The sequence below is a fragment of the Mus pahari genome, chromosome 2 (assembly GCF_900095145.1).
Source record: "Mus pahari chromosome 2, PAHARI_EIJ_v1.1, whole genome shotgun sequence".
Lineage (NCBI taxonomy): Eukaryota > Metazoa > Chordata > Mammalia > Rodentia > Muridae > Mus > Mus pahari.
The window spans coordinates 139581451-139601124 of NC_034591.1; the positions used below are offsets into that span (position 1 = coordinate 139581451).

At 50.1% G+C, this 19674-nt stretch overlaps 1 protein-coding gene across 1 annotated transcript in view; it reads right to left on the bottom strand.

Annotated features, from left to right (window-relative positions):
* The window catches only part of Clstn3 (calsyntenin 3), a 32624-nt gene extending 21631 nt beyond the window's left edge, over positions 1-10993 (bottom strand). The window contains exons 1-8 of the mRNA XM_021190324.1: positions 10642-10993; positions 8342-8464; positions 7772-7967; positions 6003-6211; positions 5387-5536; positions 4765-4950; positions 4050-4331; positions 3169-3281 (exon numbers count right to left, since the gene is read on the bottom strand). Of these exons, the coding sequence (XP_021045983.1) occupies positions 3169-3281; positions 4050-4331; positions 4765-4950; positions 5387-5536; positions 6003-6211; positions 7772-7967; positions 8342-8464; positions 10642-10705 (1323 nt within the window). The 5' untranslated portion in view covers positions 10706-10993. The remainder of the gene's footprint in view (positions 1-3168; positions 3282-4049; positions 4332-4764; positions 4951-5386; positions 5537-6002; positions 6212-7771; positions 7968-8341; positions 8465-10641) is intronic.
* Between the last annotated feature and the right edge of the window lie 8681 nt (positions 10994-19674).

A 19674-nucleotide genomic window follows, 5' to 3' on the forward strand; every position in this document is an offset into this window, starting at 1 on the left:
CCTCTGCCTCTGCCTCTGCCTCTGCCTCTGCCTCTGCCTCTGCCTCTGCCTCTGCCTCTGCCTCTGCCTCTGCCTCTGCCTCTGCCTCTGCCAAGTCCTAGGACTAAAGGCACGTGCCATGAGCTATCTTACCTGATGGTTTGGATTTTTTGAGTCTCAGGTTGCTTGGGCTAGCCTGAATCTCACCATGACCTTGAACCAGGTGGCTGGGATCACTGGCCTGTAGCACGAGGCCTGGCTTACTTCCACTCTTGTACCTCTTCAGTGAGACCTCTCACAACTGCCAACGAGACGGTCTTTAACATAACTCTGACCAAGTTCTATTCCTGCTTTTAGGCCTTCAGACAAAGGCTTCCCAGAGCCACTGTCTGTCTCTCTGAACACTTTGTAAACCCCTCCCAGCGCTCCATAAGCCCCACCCAGCACTCCCTAAGCCTCTCCCTCTCATCTGCCAGCCCTAGATCCACTGAACTCGTCCTTGCCTCAGAGATTTTTCATCTGCTGCTCCCATTTAGATATTCAGATTTTTTTTTTTAAACTCCACCTTCGCTAGAGGCTGGCTCAGGCAGGGTTCAAGGGTTGACTTGGCACATACAAGGTCCTGGGATAAAACCCCAACTCTGCCAAAAAGAGGAAGTGGGGAGAGAAACAGAAGGCATGGGAGGAGAAAAGAAAGAATTAAAGTAGCCTATCTATCCAACTAAAATAAAAGCTAAATGAAATTGAATGTTTTGTTTCATATTGTTAAACTCCATTGTACCCCCAGAATCTATCTGTTGAAAAGGTAGACACTTCATTGGTGTCTAATAGATGTTTTAAATAAAAGAAGATAAAGAAATTTTTAAAGAGACTAGGGATATACTCAGTGATAAAGCACTTACCTAGCATACATAAGGCCCTGCAGTCAATCCCTAGCTCCGCATACTTCACACACACACACACACACACACACACACACACACACACACACACACACACAAGCCGGAACAGCTTGTAATCCTTAAGAGGCTGAGACAAGAGGATCACAAGTTCAAGGACAGCCTTGGCTACAGAGTGAGTTACAGGCCAACCTGGGCAACTTAGTGAAACATTGTCTCAAAATAAAAAGTAAAAAGTAGTCTGGTCAGATATTAGGCGGGGTTTGGGGCTTGGAGAGTCCTGTGGAGGAGGGGGAGGAAGGATTGGAGGAGCCACAGGGATCAAGAACATGGCCCACAGAATCAACTGACTGGAATTTAAGTTGGCTCACAGAGATCGGGGAGCCTGTGTAGTCTGAGCTAGGTCCTCTGCACATATGTTATAGTCGTGTAGCCTCATGTTCTTGTGGGGCTCCTGACAGTGAGAGCCAGGGCTGTCTCTAAGTCATGCCTGCCTTGGGGACCCATTTCCTCCTACTGGGTTGCCTCATCCAGTCCGGATGTGAGAATATGTACCTGGTTGTACTGTAGCTTGTTCTGTTGTGCTTGGTTAATGTCCTTAGAAGGCCTGTTCTTTTCTGAGGGGAGGGGTGTGACTGGGGAGTAGATAGGAGGGAAAAAGAAGGGGGGTTAGGGGAGGGGAGGAAGGGAAACTGCAGTCAGAATGTAATACATGAAAGAAGAAGAAGAAAGAAAACCAATCAACAATACTAAAAAAAGAGGGCTAGGGACATAGCTCAGTGGCAGAGCCAGGCCCTGAACTCAATCCTCAGTAGCTCAGGGAAAAGAAAGAGAGGAAGAGGTGAAGAGAGGGAAGAACAGGGAAGGGGGGTGGGGCGGGGGTGAGGGGAAGGAAGCCAACCACACGGAAAAAGACCTAGAAGCAACAAATGCCAAATCTTCTCTCTTTAAATGTGCTACCAACAGCAAAGCTTCCGTAAACAGGCCTCACTCATATAGACTGTATGTTCTCCAGGCCCTCCCCCTCCCCTGCTTCCTGCACCGTCCTCCACTTATCAATCACTACCAGGATTTATACAAAAGGTAGAAGAAGATGGAAACTCAAGTTGGCCCTCACTGGTCTTTGTAGTCAGCTTGAAGAATGAACAGACAGGATGTCCTGGCTATGGTGACACAAACCTACAGTCCCAGCACCCAGGAGTCAGAGGTTGGGGGGGGGGGGGACCACAAATGCAGAGCCAGCCAGGAATGCAGAGTAAAAACCAATTCAATAAACAGATTACGACTTGGAAGTGTGGGCTGAAAAGAGGATCTTAATTCCTTTGTCTATTTTTACATATCTTTCATAAGCACAGACAAAACAGTACAATTAACATGTGGTTTTAAGTCTATAAAGCCCTATTATACAACTTCATCATACAACAACTTTGGGATGTAGAATTCTTTTTATCCTTCTTAAAAGGCTAAAGTTTACTTTGCCATGGTGGCACACACTTATGATCCAGGTCCTTGAGAAGTGGAGGCAGAAGGATCAGGAGCTCAAGGTCACCCTCTGCTATTTAGCCAACTCAAGATCAGCCTGGGCTACCAAGAGACCCTGTCTCAAAAATTAATAATAATAAAACACTACAAAGTGAAAAAGTACAAAGTTTAAAAATACTAGTGGGGTGGTGTTGAGCACGCCTTTAATCCCAGCACGGGGGAGGCAGAGACAGGTAGATTTCTATGAGTTCCAAGACAGCCAGGGCTATGTAGAGAAACCTTGTCTCCAAACAAGAACAAACAAACAAAGAAACAAACAAAAAACAAAACAAAGCTAACCAGTATGGCTTCTCAATCAATATTGAACCCTAAGCTGTGAACTTCGCCCCAGCATCACCTGCTTCCCTGGTTAAAACTAAGAATCAAGGACACACACTGTTATACGGGTTATATATAAGAAGATAGACTAAAACAAGGGCTAAAATGGTGGCCAGGTTTAGTAGAGCATGCCCTTATGACCCTTGAATCCATGAATGTTTCTCTAGGCAGCAAGCCCTGCGAACAAGACAAGCTGGAGTGGACTAATCAGGGACTGAGGTTAGAGAAAGGACCATCAAAGCAACAACAACCACAACCCTAAAACTTAGTTCCATCCATCTTAGAGGCCACGCCCCATCCATCTCAGAGGCCACGCCCCCATTCAACCCCCTTCGTCCATCTCAGGCCACGCCCCCATTCAACTACCTCCCCCCACCCATGTCCATCTCAGAGGCTCCGCCCCTATTCATCTCCCCCGCCCCTGTCTCACCTGCTCCAACTTCCAGAGGAACTTGACCGGACGAGCACTCTCAAGCAATGGCCAGTAGAGAAAGGCGATTCTGCAGCCGTGGACAGTCAGTGAGTAGTGAGAGTAGCCGTCCTCTAAGGGACAGGGAGGGGATAGGAGTCAAACACAGGCCCGAGGCAAGAAAGGGTTCAAAGGCTCCTGCTCTGCTCTCATTCTCTCAGGCCATGGAGAGGGATCGAGAAGGGAGAGAAAGGATGGATAAGCCATCACCCTGTGCAATGGTGGGGCTTGTGTAGAAGAAGAGATACAACAGGGATGCAGGAAGACTAATTGGTCAACTGCCAATAAAGACAATGTCCTGCTGCATCCAGAGCAGGAACCTCTCAAAATAGCATCTCAACAAGTCACGGAATTAGAGGAGTGGAGAAACCAGCCCGTGAACTGGGCATGATGGTGTCTGCCAAAGTCGCAGCAACTAGGCAAAGTGAGGTATTAGGACTTCGTGGGCCCTGGAGTTCAGGGTCAGCCTGAAAACCATGGCAAGACTCCATCTCTATTTTGTTAAGGTGTCGGGGGAGTGCAATGAGGCATTCCTGTAATCTCAGCATTCAGAATACTGATGCAGGAGGACTGATCAAGTTGAAGGTCAATGTGGGCCAACCTGAGCCAATCTGGGCCAACCCAGGAAACACAGCAAGATTGTCTTGAAAAAGAAAAAGAAAGAAAGAAAGAAAGAAAGAAAGAAAGAAAGAAAGAAAGAAAGAAAGAAAGAAAGACTTCCAACTTCCAAATTAAAATTTAGAAAGGGGAGGGGACAAATCCTGCCAGCAGTCCTTATTGGGTAATGGCAAGTGGCAAATGTAGCACAAGGAGCCAGCGTCCCACCTCAGGTTAGGGCTCACCATTCTGGACTGTGTTACACACAATGGTCTCCTCCTCCTTCTTCCCCTTGCTGGGAGTCACGCTATGCTTCATCCAGAAGGACAGGGTAAAGTGGTCACTGAAGCCATCCTGCGGCCCAGAGCCCAGCCCTGCTGGACCACCCAGGGGAACTTGCACAGCTTGCGTGCCATTGAACCAGTAGATGAGGCTGCTGTCCTGGCTGTAGTGAACCGACAGCCCTGCTGTCCAGTTGGCGTTGGGGCCGGGCATGGGCAACAGGTCCACCTCCCCAGTAGCAGCACCTGCAGATGTCCCAAAAGGGACAAGTGTCAGAGCTGAGCAGCAGCAGATGAGGAGACGGAAAGGAAATAGGAAAGGAAACGATCCATCTCCTCTTGTAGGCTTTCTAAGATGAGAGAGGGAGAGCGCTCTCTCTTCTCTCTCTCTTCTACAAATGGCTCTCATTAACTGAACCCATCCACCACCTCTTCGCTGCTCCCAGATATTGTCCTATGATACAGCTAGGGTGGCTCCAACAAAGGTACCTCTTTACCAGAGCCTTATCTACCTACCCTTTGGAGCACAAAAGCTACCCACACGCCTCAACAGGAAGATATCAATACCTTTGATGGCCAAGGAATCAAGTTTCATAAAAGGGACAGAGAAGGTGAGGGATGGTTGGGAAGGGAAGGTCCGGGGAGGGGGGGGGCGCAGGGAGAATTGAGACACACGCACCACAGAGCTTCCGTAGAGCCCTCTCTGAGTAGTTGTCTCGGTCGCAGCCCTTGGCCACATGGCTGGTCTGCAGCTCTATGGTGGCCTGAATGTTCCACAGTGGCTCATCACAGGTCTCCAGACGGATGCCAGGGAACAAAGCCAAGCTCCCGGCTCCTGGGGCATATTCGATCCTTTTGTTCCAGCCTGCACAGGTGAGACAGAGAGAAAGGCAGATGGCCAGTCAGTCCCTCCCACCATGCGTGCTGATTGTCTGCGGCTTCTAGAAAAATGGCCAGGGTAGAAGCCTGTCTGGAAATGTGCTTCCGACGTCTGGTCTACCTTCCATGGTCATCAGACAGGACAGGAGAAAAATTAAAATATAAATAAATAAATAAATAAATAAAAATAGGGCTGGAGAGATGGCTCAGCAGTTAAGAGCACTGACTGCTCTTCCAAAGGTCCTGAGTTCAATTCCCAGCAACCACATGGTGGTTCACAACCATGGGATCCGATGCCATCTTCTAATTTGTCTGAAGACAGCTACAGTGCACTCATATAAATAAAATAAATTAATACATTGATAAAATAAAATTAAAAAACCAATGTGACAGATGATGTACCTGCAGGTCCCCTCCCTCACCTTGCCAGCTGGGTTTGCAGGTGGGCTTCACCTGGATCTCCACCTCGGCATCATCTGCCGCCCGCTTCTTCCCACAGTCATACGCCGTCACTGTGAACTTGTAGAGTTTCTCACCACTGTACTGTAGCTTCTCTGTGTTCTCAATGTTGCCTGGGGTGGGAAATGAGAGGACAGACAGGTCAGGTGCACTAGAGCAATGGGTCTCAACCTGCCTGACACCGCAAACCTTTAATACAGTCCCCCCACCAAAACCATAAGATGATTTTGTTGCTACTTCATAACCGTAATTTGCTATGGTTGTAATGTCAATATCTGATATTCAGGATTCTGATATGTGACCCCTATGAAAGGGTCATTCGAGCCCTGACAGGTTGAGAACCCCTGCACTAGAGGAAGCTCAGGAAGGCATGAGAATACTAGGCAAGCCAAGTATTAGCGCATACAGACAGCAGCCTAAAGTGGAAGGGAAGTACCTGGGGGGAAGGGAGCCTCACATAGGGACGAAGAGGGCAATAAGAGTCTGGAGGGAGAGACAGGAATAGGGAGGGTGATGCCCTGGGTCAGTCATCGGGAGAGCAGAGGGTGCTGAGCAGCTAGGGACCAAGAGAAGACTCACCATCATTGTCGATGAGGAAGGGGGTGTTGGGCGTAAGGATCTCATAGTAGCAGATCTGGCTGTACTGTGGAGAGCAGTCTCCATCAATGGCTTCCACACGTAAGATACGATCATACAGCTTCCCCTCGGTCACTGCAGCTCGGTACAGACGCTCCACAAAGACCGGGGCAAATTCGTTCACGTCGTTGACCCGAACATGCACGGTTGCCCTGCACGCATAGGAGCAGAATCAATATGGAAGCCTTAGCCAGCTGCGAGCTGAGGAAACGGCAATCAGGAATCCTGATTGGGAATGAGGGCAGGAGGGGGCCAGTCTACCCCTGAGACTGCTCATCCCCACTCCACAGGGCACTGGGCTATACATGACAGATATAAAACCATACAAGAGAGAGGGCTCAAGGAAAGGGCCAATGGCATGGGGGAGAGGGAACAAGCCCCGGAGAGTATCAGAAGCCATGTTGGTGACTTTTGTCCAGAAGGCAACATAGGATGAGGAGGAAGAGGATGAATAGGTTCAGTGCACCTCCAATCCCTTTCAACTGCCCTCTCTGTCTATCCACATGCTCCACAACATAGCTCTGAGTGCATCTGCGAACCCTCACTAGGATGCCAAGGTGAGGGGAAAGGCAACAAACTAAAATATATTTTAAAAGAAAAAATTCAAAAGGTCCATGACTTAGGAAAAGTCTAATCTTACAGAAGAAATGAAAAAGGTACAGACTATTAAAAAAAAAAATTAAAACCAGCCATCAAGGAAGCGTCGTTTGACTAGAAATCCTTTGTCTGAACTGAGTAGGTCACCTGCCTAAACTGTACATGTCAGTCGGGGCCCTTCCCAGACCAACAGAGCCAGGTCTAGAAATGTCATTCTATATCTTGCCTCTAGCCAAGAGCCAGGCTCCAAGGCACAGAGACAAAGGTCTTCTCTCTAAATGGGAAACTAAGTCACAAAGACCCTTCTGATCTCCGATGCCTCTCAGTGATCCAGGATTCCTTATTGCTGAGCTTTCTCCCATTCTCAAGTGAGAAGTTAGCTAGTAACAGATGTTGGTGTCTGAGGACCAGTCCTCCTCTATGGTGAAACCATCCCCTACCCTCCCTGGCCCCTCCAAGCCGTGTGTATGTCAGGAGCCCTGTATACGCTGTGCGTTGCAAGTGGACCAGAAGAGATACTTGGAATGGGTCTGGATGCATGTGGAATTTGCTTGTCTCTCCATCACAGTGCCCCTGTGCGTGCTTTTTATACAAACCACCTCCTATAATACACCCAGGAACATCTCTACCTCATAGACAAGGAAAAGCAAGTTCATAAAGGCTAAGTACATTGCCCTAGGTTGCAAAAGGCAAAGTGGGGTGAAATGTCACGGAACTCTTGTGTCCGCCTGTGACCTTGACTAGAGATCCCTGCACCCTATATGAATAGCAGGGGTGGGGTGGCATTCACTTGGTATGGTCAGGGACTAAAAGAGCACTATTTTTATGCTAGAACAAACAATAATCAGTCGACAAGGGAGAAAGAATAAAATGGACGCTACTACTCATGATTAGCAGTAACTTTGCAATAGTAAATTTGGGGCTGGAGATATAGCCCATTGGTAGAGTGTTTCCCGGGTGTAGGTGAGGTCATAGGTTCCATCCCCAGGTTTGGGTTGGTCTACCCTGCAATGACTGAACTTGCTCAACTGAGCATCACAGTCTTAGCTAGCAAAGGTGAGAGCATTGTTGAAGGAGGGAGAAGGGTCCCATAACAGAGAGATAGCCTTCCTCACTTGTGAGACTTCTTGGTATTGGTGCCATCGGGTCCCTCGCCACAGTCATAAGCCTGGAGGGTAAAGGTGTGCTCCTTCTGGGCCTCACAGTCCACGGGCTCCTTAGCCCGGATCAGCCCTTCACCCGTTGCCTTGTCCAGGATCACAGCCTCGAAGGGTACCCCGGATCCATGGAGCCGGAAACCACAGATCTCACCTGGCAAGGCAGGAAAAGATGTGAGGCTCCCATGACCCACCCACAGACTCTGGCTGGGTCATGTCCAGCTATACATCTCCTCCCCAACTCCACACCCTCTCTTGATGACATGAAATATCAATGACGTCCAGTTTCCCTGAGCAACAAGCAGGTCTAAGGTCTGTAAAATCTAATAATGTGTTCAATCCCTGGCTACTCAACTCTGACATGCTCCTCTTAGGTTCTTCAGTGCAGCCTATTCTCCTTCTCGCACCTCCTTCCTCTGATGCTTTCCCTGGGCTTGTGCCCACCTTCCCCCTGCTCCAGCTCCCATGACCTCTCACCCCTCCCTTCTCTTCTGCCTTCCCACCCACTTTCTCAATCCTGCCAGTTACCTGCGTAGCGGAGCGGAGCATCTTTATCCAAGGCAAAGAGTGGTGGGTTCAACAGAACCGTGTTGTCATTCTCCATGACAATGCCCTGGTACTCTGCCTCGATCCATGGCTTGTGCTTGTTGGCTGGCCCCACCCCAGGGAGAAGAGAGAAAGTGAACTGACCGTCCATTCCCAGGATGCTGCCCTTGTTAACGCTGCACCCAATAGCAACCCCCTTTCCATGCCTTGCCACCTTGCCAGAGGGAAAAGGAGGTCACAGCCTTCTCCTATAACTGGAGAGACAGTTTCATGGCAACTACCTTCCTATGGGGAAGGGACTACTGTCTCTCCCTGAGAATCATGCTTAGGGGTAGAGAATCTCCTATAATGTTTTGGGTTTTTTTGTTTTGTTTTGTTTTGTTTTTTTGCCTTAGCAAATGGTAATGGGGAACTCAGGAAACAATGATGAGCCCTCAGAAGGTCCTGAAAAAGGACAGGAAGAATGAACTGAGAGTTAACTGGGGGCAAGAGTAGAGCCCAGTTTCCTGAAATCTCAGTGGTTTACCTCCCTTCCTACTCTCTCCCCCACCTGCTGGATTCCAACCCTTCACCCTATACTTCTCCAGGTCGGGCCCAGACTTTAGGCCACTCTCCCAGAAAAGGAGAAAGGAAAGAAGACAATTATATAGGACAGCAAGAGGGGGCGGAGGGGAGGGGATAGAAGAGAGAACTCAGCACTGTGACTGGACCCAGCAGAGCCCACATCCTAAGGGATTATGGAGCTGGCCTAGAAACACAGCAAATCCCTCACTTCCCATCCCCACACCCAAGAGAATACAGTCATAACCAGCGCACTCCAGGCCCTCTCAGGACCTCCACACCCCACACTCCCTCACAGAACTGTCTGAACCCTAATTTTTCCTATTATTCCACATCACACTGTCTCCTACCAGACTCCTCTCAAGGAGGGTCCCTTCCCCAGGACTAACTTCCTTCAAGCTCTTGAGATGTTGTAGGGATAGCACACGTGCCTCTTCTCTCTCGTCCCCAGAACCAGCCTCCACCGCTTGCTCCACCTAACACCACTATGCCCATCCATGCTCCCAAAGCCAGACATGGAGAGGGGAGGATAGATCATCAGAGGGAAACTGAGTCACCAGAGGTCTCTCACCCCAGTATCTCACGATGAGCCGCAGGCCCACCAACATCCTGGTACCTCCAGGCCTCTCCATTTCATGGGGCATGACCACCGTAACCCTCTCCCTTAATGGCCGAAGAGAAAGCCTCAAGATGGTGTATGGGAGGCCGAGCGGGAAGGGAGGAGAGGCCTGAGAGCCAGGAGCACCATCCTGAGGTGGGAGCTCCACCAGACACGGGAGACAGCAGATGGAAGAAGAGCGGAGGATACCAAGGGCAGAGCCAGGCATCCTACAACCCTGTCTTTATGAGCCCTCCTTGCTGTCCCTGTCTTATGTCTGCCTGCTGCCCTGTATCCATTCTTCATCCCTTCTTTGCTTTCTGGCTCTTCCTTGATTCCCCCTCCCCCACTTCTCTCCTCCCTCTGCCTCTACCTTTCTCCTTTCTGATCCACTTCTTATTCCCACTCCTCATCTCCCCTCCCCCCCTCAGATTCCCTTCTCACCTCCTTCCTGGAGCACCCCCCACACACACACACACCCTTTTCTGCCCTTTTCATCCTTTCTCTGTCCCCTCTACCTACCTGAACCCTCTGCCCCTGGCCCCACCCTCCCCTCCCTCTGACAGTCTCACCCAGTTGAATTTATCTGCTGTCCACCAGAGAGGGCAGCTGTGGTAACCCACAACCCAGAGGATGCGGGCAGAAGGGTATGGATGCAGAGAGACACGAAAACACATACGTGCTCGGAATTACTGAGCTGCGGTACACAGTTTCTCCCCAGGAAGGGATGAAGACATCCAACTGGATCTGCCACACACCCTTAGTGTGCATGAACACCCAGTGAAAGGGAACCTGAGGGAATGTCACCCTCGGGGAACAAGTCCCTTTGAGACAGGAGGTATCTGCCAGCATGGAAGGGTTGGGGGAGGGGGCAAAGAGACCCCAGGTGGGAACAGATATACAAGCAGGATGCTAGGCAAGCACATGTAGAGATGGACCAGAGAGGAGGAGCTGGCCCTTGGAAGTGAGAACGAGTTTGAAAAAAGGATGGAAAGGGGGTGGTGAGAAAGGAAAGGACACCTGTCTCGGTCGCCAGGGAGTCTCAACAGCCCCTTCCCTCCGCACCCCCACATTGCTCAGCCTGACGCCCCAGTTCAGAGGCCCCCATCCCCGTCTATCTCACCTTTGTTGCCAGAGCTGATCTGAAGCAGAGAGGCCAGCAAAAGGGACACCAGCAGGAGGGTCATGGTGCAGTGCTAAGCACGCCAGGCCAGGCGTTCCTGTCCCCTGGGAACCTCAAGCCTGCTGATGCCACCTTGGGGGAGAAATGCAAAGACTACGAGGTTAGGGCAGGGGGACAAGATCGGAAAGGAGCCTGCCGACCACGCTAGTCCATATAGCAGATGTGTTCAGACCCGCTGGGTGGCTGAGATGGGGGACTTGCAGTAGCTTCTCTTCAGCCTCCAGCCCAGCGTCCTCACTCTCGCTTGCTCTCTCTCACTCCCACCCCATCCCCGCTACTGCAGGATGACGTCAGCACAGCCAGGCCGGGATTGATGGGGCCGCTGGCCAATTAGAAGACTGAGGGCGCCAGGTGCTGCAAGGGGGGGTAGGGAACCAATGCGACTGGGGAGCAGGGGCGGGAGAATGTGTTAGGGCTTTTTCCCCTGGCTGCGGTTTGGGGGAGCAGAGGAACTGCGGGGGCTAGAGAGGAAGCAGGAAAGCCATGGAGTGGGTAGAAGATACGAAGGATATCAGAAGACCTAGCCGAAAAGCAGGAGGTAGGGTGAGACAGAGACGTCAAGAGACTTGGGGGTGGCCAAGAGAGGCAGTATCCACGTCACCCACCCCCAATTCTGCATTAACCTCTTTTCACAGCCCATTCCATTAGCTAGTCCCTGCTGCGTGCTTTCTGGAAACCTGGAGGCAAAACCTCGAGTATGAAATTCTAGCATTTCAGTTCCAACTCAGGGCCTTGTGGGCGACAGCGGAGGGCCAGAAAAACCAGACAGACAGACAGACAGACAGACAGACAGACGGACGGACGGACGGACGGACGGACAGACAGACAGACAGACAGACAGACAGACAGACAGGAAAAAAACCTGTGACGAGGGCCCTAGGTGAGGAAGAGGAAGGAAAGGTGGCAGCCTTTCCACACAGGCTCCTGGAAGGGCAGTTCACCTGCATCTGAGCCATTAAGATCTCCATTTCTTACTGCTTGCAGTCCCTGATTTCCCCACCTTCAACTGTGATCGAGCTGCCCCCACGTCGTTGGTCAGTTTGGGAGGCAAGTGGGCAGATGCAGACTAGGTACACAGTGATTTCAATATCCCCCAAGCCGTTAGGATGTACCTTGGTAGGGGCTGAGGGCTGATGGTACCCAGGACTCAGAACTGAGAGGGAAACCCTGGGTCCCAAATCAAAGAGTATAAAATTCTCAGCTCTCCCTTGCCTTCTCTTGAACTCATCCCTCACTGATCTTCATTTCCTCTGCCTCCCCAAACATGCCCCAGAAGACCAAGAACACCCGTTTAAGAACCATATTCAACCAATGGTGGTGGGGGGGGGGCGCTGTGAAGGCCTAGGGTCCAGGCTGTCTCAGGGCTGTCCTCACCTCCCGACTCACACCTCTGAATGCCCCCTCCCTCCCCTTCCTCTCAGTCTAAGAATAAAGCCAGAACTTACAGCTGCTCCACACACTGCCTGCCACAGCAGCCTCCGGTGGGAGCCTGCCCCTCGGGATTCCCAACCCTGACCGAAATGACACGGAGGCCAAGGCTGACACACAGGAAGCTCAAATTTTGAATGACAGACAGCTCTAAGGTCATTCCACAGAGAAAGCAGAAGCCAGGAATGACTTTGTTAAGTCTCCTTCGCTCCAGGGCTACAGACACCAGACCAGAGCCCATCACTGGGGTGGGGCAGGGTGAGACTGCATCTCTTACTGCAGCAAGGACCCAGCCCTACTAAAGCCCTGGTTAGCTGGGTCTTCCCACACTGTGTGTGGGGTCTGACTGTCTGTGAGCCTCCTTTTCCAGACAGCCCCCCTGACTCCCCAGTCTATTCCTGTCTACACTGGGAACAATGTCTCCCTCCCAACCTGTCCCCAAAGAACTTGGAACACTACCTAGATGTCCTAAGTAATAACTTCACCCTTCCAGATCCTTCCTCCCACTCTCTTCCTCTTCCAGGTCCCACTGAGAAGCCATGTTGGAGTGGGACAACATTGGAACCTGATGGCTCAGCATGCATTTCCCTACCTCTCACTCACAGTCTTGACAGAGCTATGGCAGGCAGGAAGCACGTGGATGGCCAGGAGAGCCCTTACTAAGTCTCAGGCCCCACAGATATCAGTGGTCCAAGAAATGTAGTGTTACTAGGGGGCGGGAATGGGGGAGAGACAAGGAGATCAACCACCAGCAGAACCACATAGTGATGAAGACTGCTAACACCTTCTAGAACTACTTTATGGAACCCGAGGTGGGAAGGGAGTTTGAGGAGGATGTAAGTTTCGTGGATGGGTGACAATGCCGGGTCCCTTTCCCCTGCATTGACAGGCACAGGGTAGATGAGCCAGAAAAGAGATTCCTCCAGCCCAAGCCAGGGACAATGACCACCAAAGCAGGACATACATGGTGGCCCCAAATAACAGTCTCTGGGACCAACAAACCCTTGTGCTCCCCAACTCCTTTCTACTTTTTCCTTACCCATTCTATGTCTTTAATAGAATAATTTACTTAATTTATCTTCTCTTAAATATTTTTATGTGGATGAATGTTTTCCCTGCATGGATCTGTGCCCCACTGGGTCCCCTGGAACTGGAGTTGCAGACAGTCATGGGCTATCATGTAGGTGCTGGGGATTGAACGCTCGTCCACTGGAAGAGCAGAAAGTACACTTGACTGCTGAGCCATCTCCCCAGTCTCTTCCTTGTCCCTTTGCATCATCAGTCACAGGAATACAAAGTACAGGCCAATGAGCCAACATCTGCTCATCCTGGAGCCTGTGGCACTGGGTTTGCCTGAGTCTCTCTCACTTTGTCTCCTCAGTCACATCTCCCCACACTTTTCCTGCTTTCTGCCATGGTCCTGCTCGGTCTCCTTTGCAGACAGAGTCCCCTACTAATTAACCCTGACACCAGGGCCCCTCAGGACTTTGTTCCTGGCTTTCTTTCTCTTGCCTGTACAGTGTGAGTTAAGTCAACTGCTCCTGTGCCTTCTGCTGCCACCTGTAAACTGTTCGTGACATTTGTTCTCCAGCCCCAGCCCCAGCCCCAACCCCAGAGTGATGTTCTCTCAACTGTCTAGAAGACATTTCTATTTGTGTGCTCAAGGTCAAACTTGAGTTCATTATTTCCTGGGGCCCAGAGGACCCTCACTTTTGTATTTACTGTGTCTGTGGATGGCAATCACCAGCCAGACCTTAGGCCACACTGATTGATGTCCCTGTCTTTTTACTCATAGCCCCCCACACACACACAAGCATGCACGCGCACGCATGCACAAACACACTCACACACACACCACATCCAGACTAACTTTCTGCACTAACTAAAATAGTAGCTATTTGGCATGTAATTAGTCCCAATAGAAATGTGCTAAGTTTAAAATACATGCCGCATTGTAAAATAGCATCAAAAACATGTCTGATTTTCTTATTGATCACAGGCCGAAATGACAATATTTTGAATAGTTTACGTTAAACAAAATTATATTCCTAAAATTAAATTTAGATGATTTTCCTTGGTCTTCTAGTAGGTCTTCTAGAATGTTTTGCATGTGTGGCTGGAATTTATGATTTATTTCTATTTTATGGCTCTCTGCTAGGTGTCTGCCTGCTGTTTCTTCCTAAGGTCTTTGTTTCTCACCTGCCCCCAATTGGCCCCCAGTCTTAATCCTCCCCTAACCCAGGCTGCACAACCTTACCTGTAGCCACAGGAACCATCAAAAAAGTAAAAATGACCATGTCACTCCCTAGCTTAAATCACTCAGCCAGCGATGGCTCATTACACTCCAGACCAAAGCCCCTTAGAGGGTGTACCAGCTCCTCACGGTCTCTCTACAGCCTCTCGGGAACATCAACACTCATTCTGACTTCTGTGACTTTTCTTTCCTTCCTTGAAATTCTCAATTATGAGCCATGCCTAGTGACACAAGCCTGTAATACCTATAGGCCGAGGCAGGAAGATTGCAAGTTCAAAGCCTGACTCCACTACAGGGTTCAGGGTCAGTCTGAACAACTTACGCAGTTTCACAATAACAAGAGAGCTGCAGGGCTCGGAAAAATGTCTCAGTCAGTAAAGCACTTACTGACTCAGCCCGGGTCCTGAGTTCGATTCCCAGAACTCACATAAAAAATGCCCAGATGGTGGTGTGTGCCTGCAATCCCAGCTCCAGGAAAGCTGAGACAGGAGGATTCTGAAAGATCACTAGCCAACCAGACTGTTTGTTAGACTTGGTAAGCTCCAGGCCAATGACAGACCCTGTCTCGAAGGAGGTGAACATCAACCACACACACGCCTGCACAGACATGAGCATGCTCACATTTTAAAGAAGGGAAGGGAATGCGGGTGCAGATCAGTGGTAGGGCATTTGCACTTTGCCCTAAGTTCAAGCTTTTGAAAGAAAGAGAAAAATAAAGAGGGGGGGGAGGAAGGAAGGAAGGAAGGAAGAGAGAGAGAGAAGGAAAGAAAGAAAAAGAGAGAAAGAAAGAAAGAAAGAAAGAAAGAAAGAAAGAAAGAAAGAAAGAAAGAAAGAAAGAAAGAGAAAGAAAGAGGAAGGGAAGAAAAAAGGAAAGGAGAGGAGAGGAAGAAGGGGAGGGGAAGGAAGGGGAGAAGAGAGGAGGGGAGGGGAGAAGAGGTACACATTCCCAACATCTCATCTCTCTACCTTAACTTCCTTGACCTGGTTCCTCATTCCCTGCTTCCATCCCCAACACTGTTGTTGTCCGACATCAGATGCCTAAACACTGATGGTCTACCCAGTCCAAGGCTGAGCAAGCCTGACCTCTGGGCATCCATTAAAGTCTACAGGAATTCCAAACTGGGAGGTAGGGGGACTGTTCTGTCCTTTCCAAGGGGCCTACCAACTGGCATTGACGCTCGGGAGGACAGGAAAGCCCAACCAACCTCTCCAAAACAACTAGTCGTGTCTGGACGACGCCATTACATCATCGCCTGGCTCCTCAAGTCTGCTCCTCCTCTGCCCTCCCCCTCAGTCACCGAAGATAACTCAGACCCCAAACCTCTGGCCTTTAGGAATGGGGGAGGGGGGTCCTGCATCAGAGACTCCCTCAGAAGAAAAGAGGATGCTGAAGACAGCGTCAGCTGGGCATCACTTGGAGTGTCCTGTCTCCAATCTCTCTTTCATCTTGCTTTCCCCCATAGACCATATAGCCTGGGAGGAGGAGGTGTAATTAATTGGTGTGTGTGCAGACAGGGGAAGTTCCCAGCTGGGGACACTGGTTAGGGGTTAGAGCTGGGAAAGGAGACCCAAGCGCGCATGTCTGGGAAGGGTCCTGCTGCTGAGGCTGCGTCCCTTGCCCACACCAAGGAAGCTCACTTCCCCACCCCAGCCTAGTCCATCCAAGAAGGTGGCTAAGGAAGAAAACCAGACGCACTTAACGTAGAGAGGAAGAAATAGAGAGAGGAAGGGGACCCTAGCTACACTTCAGATGACCGCCCATAAATCACAACCGGAGGGCTAGAGACAGCCACTCCACTTCCCTGACCCAGAAACCTTCATTTTTCCAGGAAAAGATGAGGATTTGCAGCAATGATACAATCCTTACACACTTGCTGGAGGATTAAATACGAGTCAAGGGCTTTGAAAAGGGGGTGAGCTCCCACTGACTAGAACCCTTCTCTGTCTTTATTCTCCTCCTCGTCTATCTCCAGGAACCGACTATGAGGGTTCAGTGTACAAGCAGGTCTTCAAGAAGGTCCAGTGGCCAAAGAGGAGCCAAGGGCCCCTCAGTCCAGACCTCAACTCAGCCCATGAGGTCGGAGAGCAACTTGCAGAACCGGTTCTTTCTTCCCACCCTGTGAGTCTCAGAGGGATCCAACCAGCTTATCCACTGAGCAGTCTCCTCGGGGGAGTCTCCTCTGTCTTCGTTGTTTGGAAAATGCATTTCCCAGAGTGAGATCCAAGCCATACCCACAGAGGATCACAGACTCCACCTCACCCACAGTTGAGGACATGTCTTCCCCATATGCTAGAACAAAGGATCAGTCTGAGCAAGACTCACACAGCCCTGGAGGAATCTATCAACTTCCAAATAACGGCCAGCCCTCCATGGCTACACTGGAAACCATGGGCCCCTAAAGGGCTGGGGAGCAAGGGAGGAGACAGCAGACAGGACCAGGAGATGGAAGAATAAGTTACATTTGGGTACGGAAAGGACCAGCAGGGACGACTGTAAAGACCCTCTGCTTACAAGCTGGCAAAGCTGGGAATTAAGGACAAGAGGAACAGCTGGGTACAATGAAGCTTAGAGTTCCAGGGTCACTGTCCTGGAAAGCAGCCAGCCAGAAGGGCAAAGCTGGTTCAGGACCAGCCTCAGCCTCTTCCCTCTAGAGAACTTAATTCCTTCAGAATAAAAATCTGTGGATCAAGTGTCAAAACGAAAAGGGTTCAGTGTAGGAGTAACACAAAGTGAGGTGGGAAGGGTCGAGGAGTGGGTGTCAGAAAGTCCTTGGAAGCCAGGTATGGCGGTACACATCTGTTACAAGCATTTTCTGCCTGGGGGTAGGGGGAAGAGGCAGCTTCTACCCTCTTACTTCTAAAGTCAAAACAACAAATCAAAATATTTTCCACCAAAGTCCTCCTGAGGGAAGTGATGCGTTTATTGATCCCACTGGAAAGTCTACACCCAGCATGAGTGATGGATGGCTTTCTCAGAGCTGTATAGATGGAGCTTCCTCCCACTCCTCCCTCCCAGCCTGAGACCTAGAAGGCCATGTGCCATTGGGATGAAATCGCAGTACAGCTCCTTAGAAGGAGTGTCTGGACACTCAGGTGAGGGTCCAGAGAGTCTCTCCACCCCTCCTTCCAGGAGGGAATGTCCACAGTCAACAAGCCCGGCTGTGGCAATCTGGTTCGAGCACACACAACTGATCTTATGAAGGTGGGAACTGTACATGGCTCAGAGCAGAGCGGTGAGTGACATTATCCAAAATGTCAGCTCTGGGGGAGCCTGGAGGAGGGGGGAAGACATGCCTAGGGCTCAGTCAGGGCTATCTAGTGAGATCTGGTCTTTGAAAAGCAATGGGGTAGAAAGTCCTTGTTGTACCGAGTGAACGCTCCTGCCTTCTCTTCCTGCAATCGCTAGGGCCCTCGCCCACAAGAGACAGTAACTAGGGCTCTGTCCAAGAACTAGGCTTGACCTCAGAGTGAGTGATTCTTTATCATCTGCCCAGCCTTTCTAAATGTCCTCCACGCAATGGGAAGATGAAAATCTTCTTCTCGGAGAAACCTCCATGGACTGCTGGATCCTACCGTGTCTCTCCTCACAGCACAGGAAGATGTTCCCCGTATAATACCCAAGGAGCTGGAAGGCTCTATGGTGGGTGTCAGACAAGCTAAAGTGGTCCGGGGCCCACACCACAAGTCCCCACCTTGTTTAAAGATTTATTTATTTATTATATGTAAGTACACTGTAGCTGTCTTCAGACACTCCAGAAGAGGGCGTCAGATCTTGTTACGGATGGTTATGAGCCACCATGTGGTTGCTGGGATTTGAACTCCGGACCTTCAGAAGAGCAGTCGGGTGCTCTTACCCACTGAGCCATCTCACCAGCCCAAGTCCCCACCTTCTGCCCCAGCAAGATCGAGAATCCTCTAGATCACTCAAAGCAACACAAACACTGGACTGAGCAGCTCCAGAAGCAACTCCAAGGTGTTAGGAGCCTAAAGCCACTCAGACCCTAGGAAGATAGAGTGCTGTTCCCAATGTGGCCAGCAGATGGCGCTACTCTGCAACTGTTGCCCAGTTCAACTCTGTTTTTATACAACACCTCCGCTATACCACAGCCCACTCATACACACACTCCCCCTTCCCAAGTCCACATTAACAGCCTCACGAGACTGTGTCCTTCATTCAAACCGACCTCCATTCGTCCTTACAAGGAAGAGATGATTGTCAAGGGGACCAAGATGTGAGAAAAAAAAAAGGCAAGAAAAAAGTCCAGGATCACAGAGAGGTTGAGTCCCATTGCTAATGCTTCCTGCAGCATGTGAAAGAAACTTCCTGTAGCAGTTGGCTTTGGTCAATAAAGACATAGATGCCAGAAATATGACCAGGAATTCTGAATGCTTATCTCTATAATCTATGGAGTGGCTACATTGACAAGCTAAGCTTCTTCTCCCCAGACCCTGAGACTAAGAGCCAAAACCAACAGCCCCTTGCATGCCCCACGCTGGGGTCTCAGCCAACAGGACTCACCAAGACCAGCTATGTGGGCATCTGTGCTCCTCAACGAATCCTGTCTCCCTCACCAGGGACCACCTAGATCCCAAGGGGGCAAAATGGGTTAACTTTCCACACTGATTCTACAGTCACAGCAAGGGGACCTTGGGCAGATAATTGTGTGTGCCAGTCATCAGGGGAAATACCAAGAATACCTCCTTCTCCTAGAATTCTATTAACTTTCCATGTACAGCCATTTAGCAGTGTACCGGGAACAGAATGCACACAGGAAAACACTGGCTATTACTATTTGAATTCATAATAAGTAGAGGTCTCCTAAATGGAAGCAGAGCATTGTATTGAACCGATACAGACAAAGCATCAAACGCCAATGCCGATGAGATATCACTAAGGAAGTAATCATGCCAGAGTATAAATGACTGATCTCCAGAGAAGTACAGTTAGTCAGCAGAGCTCTCTACCTGAGCTGTCCAGACAGGAAACTTATCTAGAATGATCTGGATGAAGGAGAACTGTAGCGCCCCAGCCTGAGCCCCAAGACCATAATCCCCGACATAGTCCACCCCGTCATACCCAAGAAAGATACTACGCCAGCATGGAGTGGGGCGTGCATACCTCTGAGTGTGTTTGCTACCCTCTCTTGCCTTCATGACAACTAAGGGGACCTTTAAAGGCAGGCAGACGGACGGTCTTGTCACATACATACTAACCAGCCTTCAGGCCATACTGCACAATACACCTGGAACATATTCACACCTGCAGTCCCCATATTCACAACTGGGCCTTG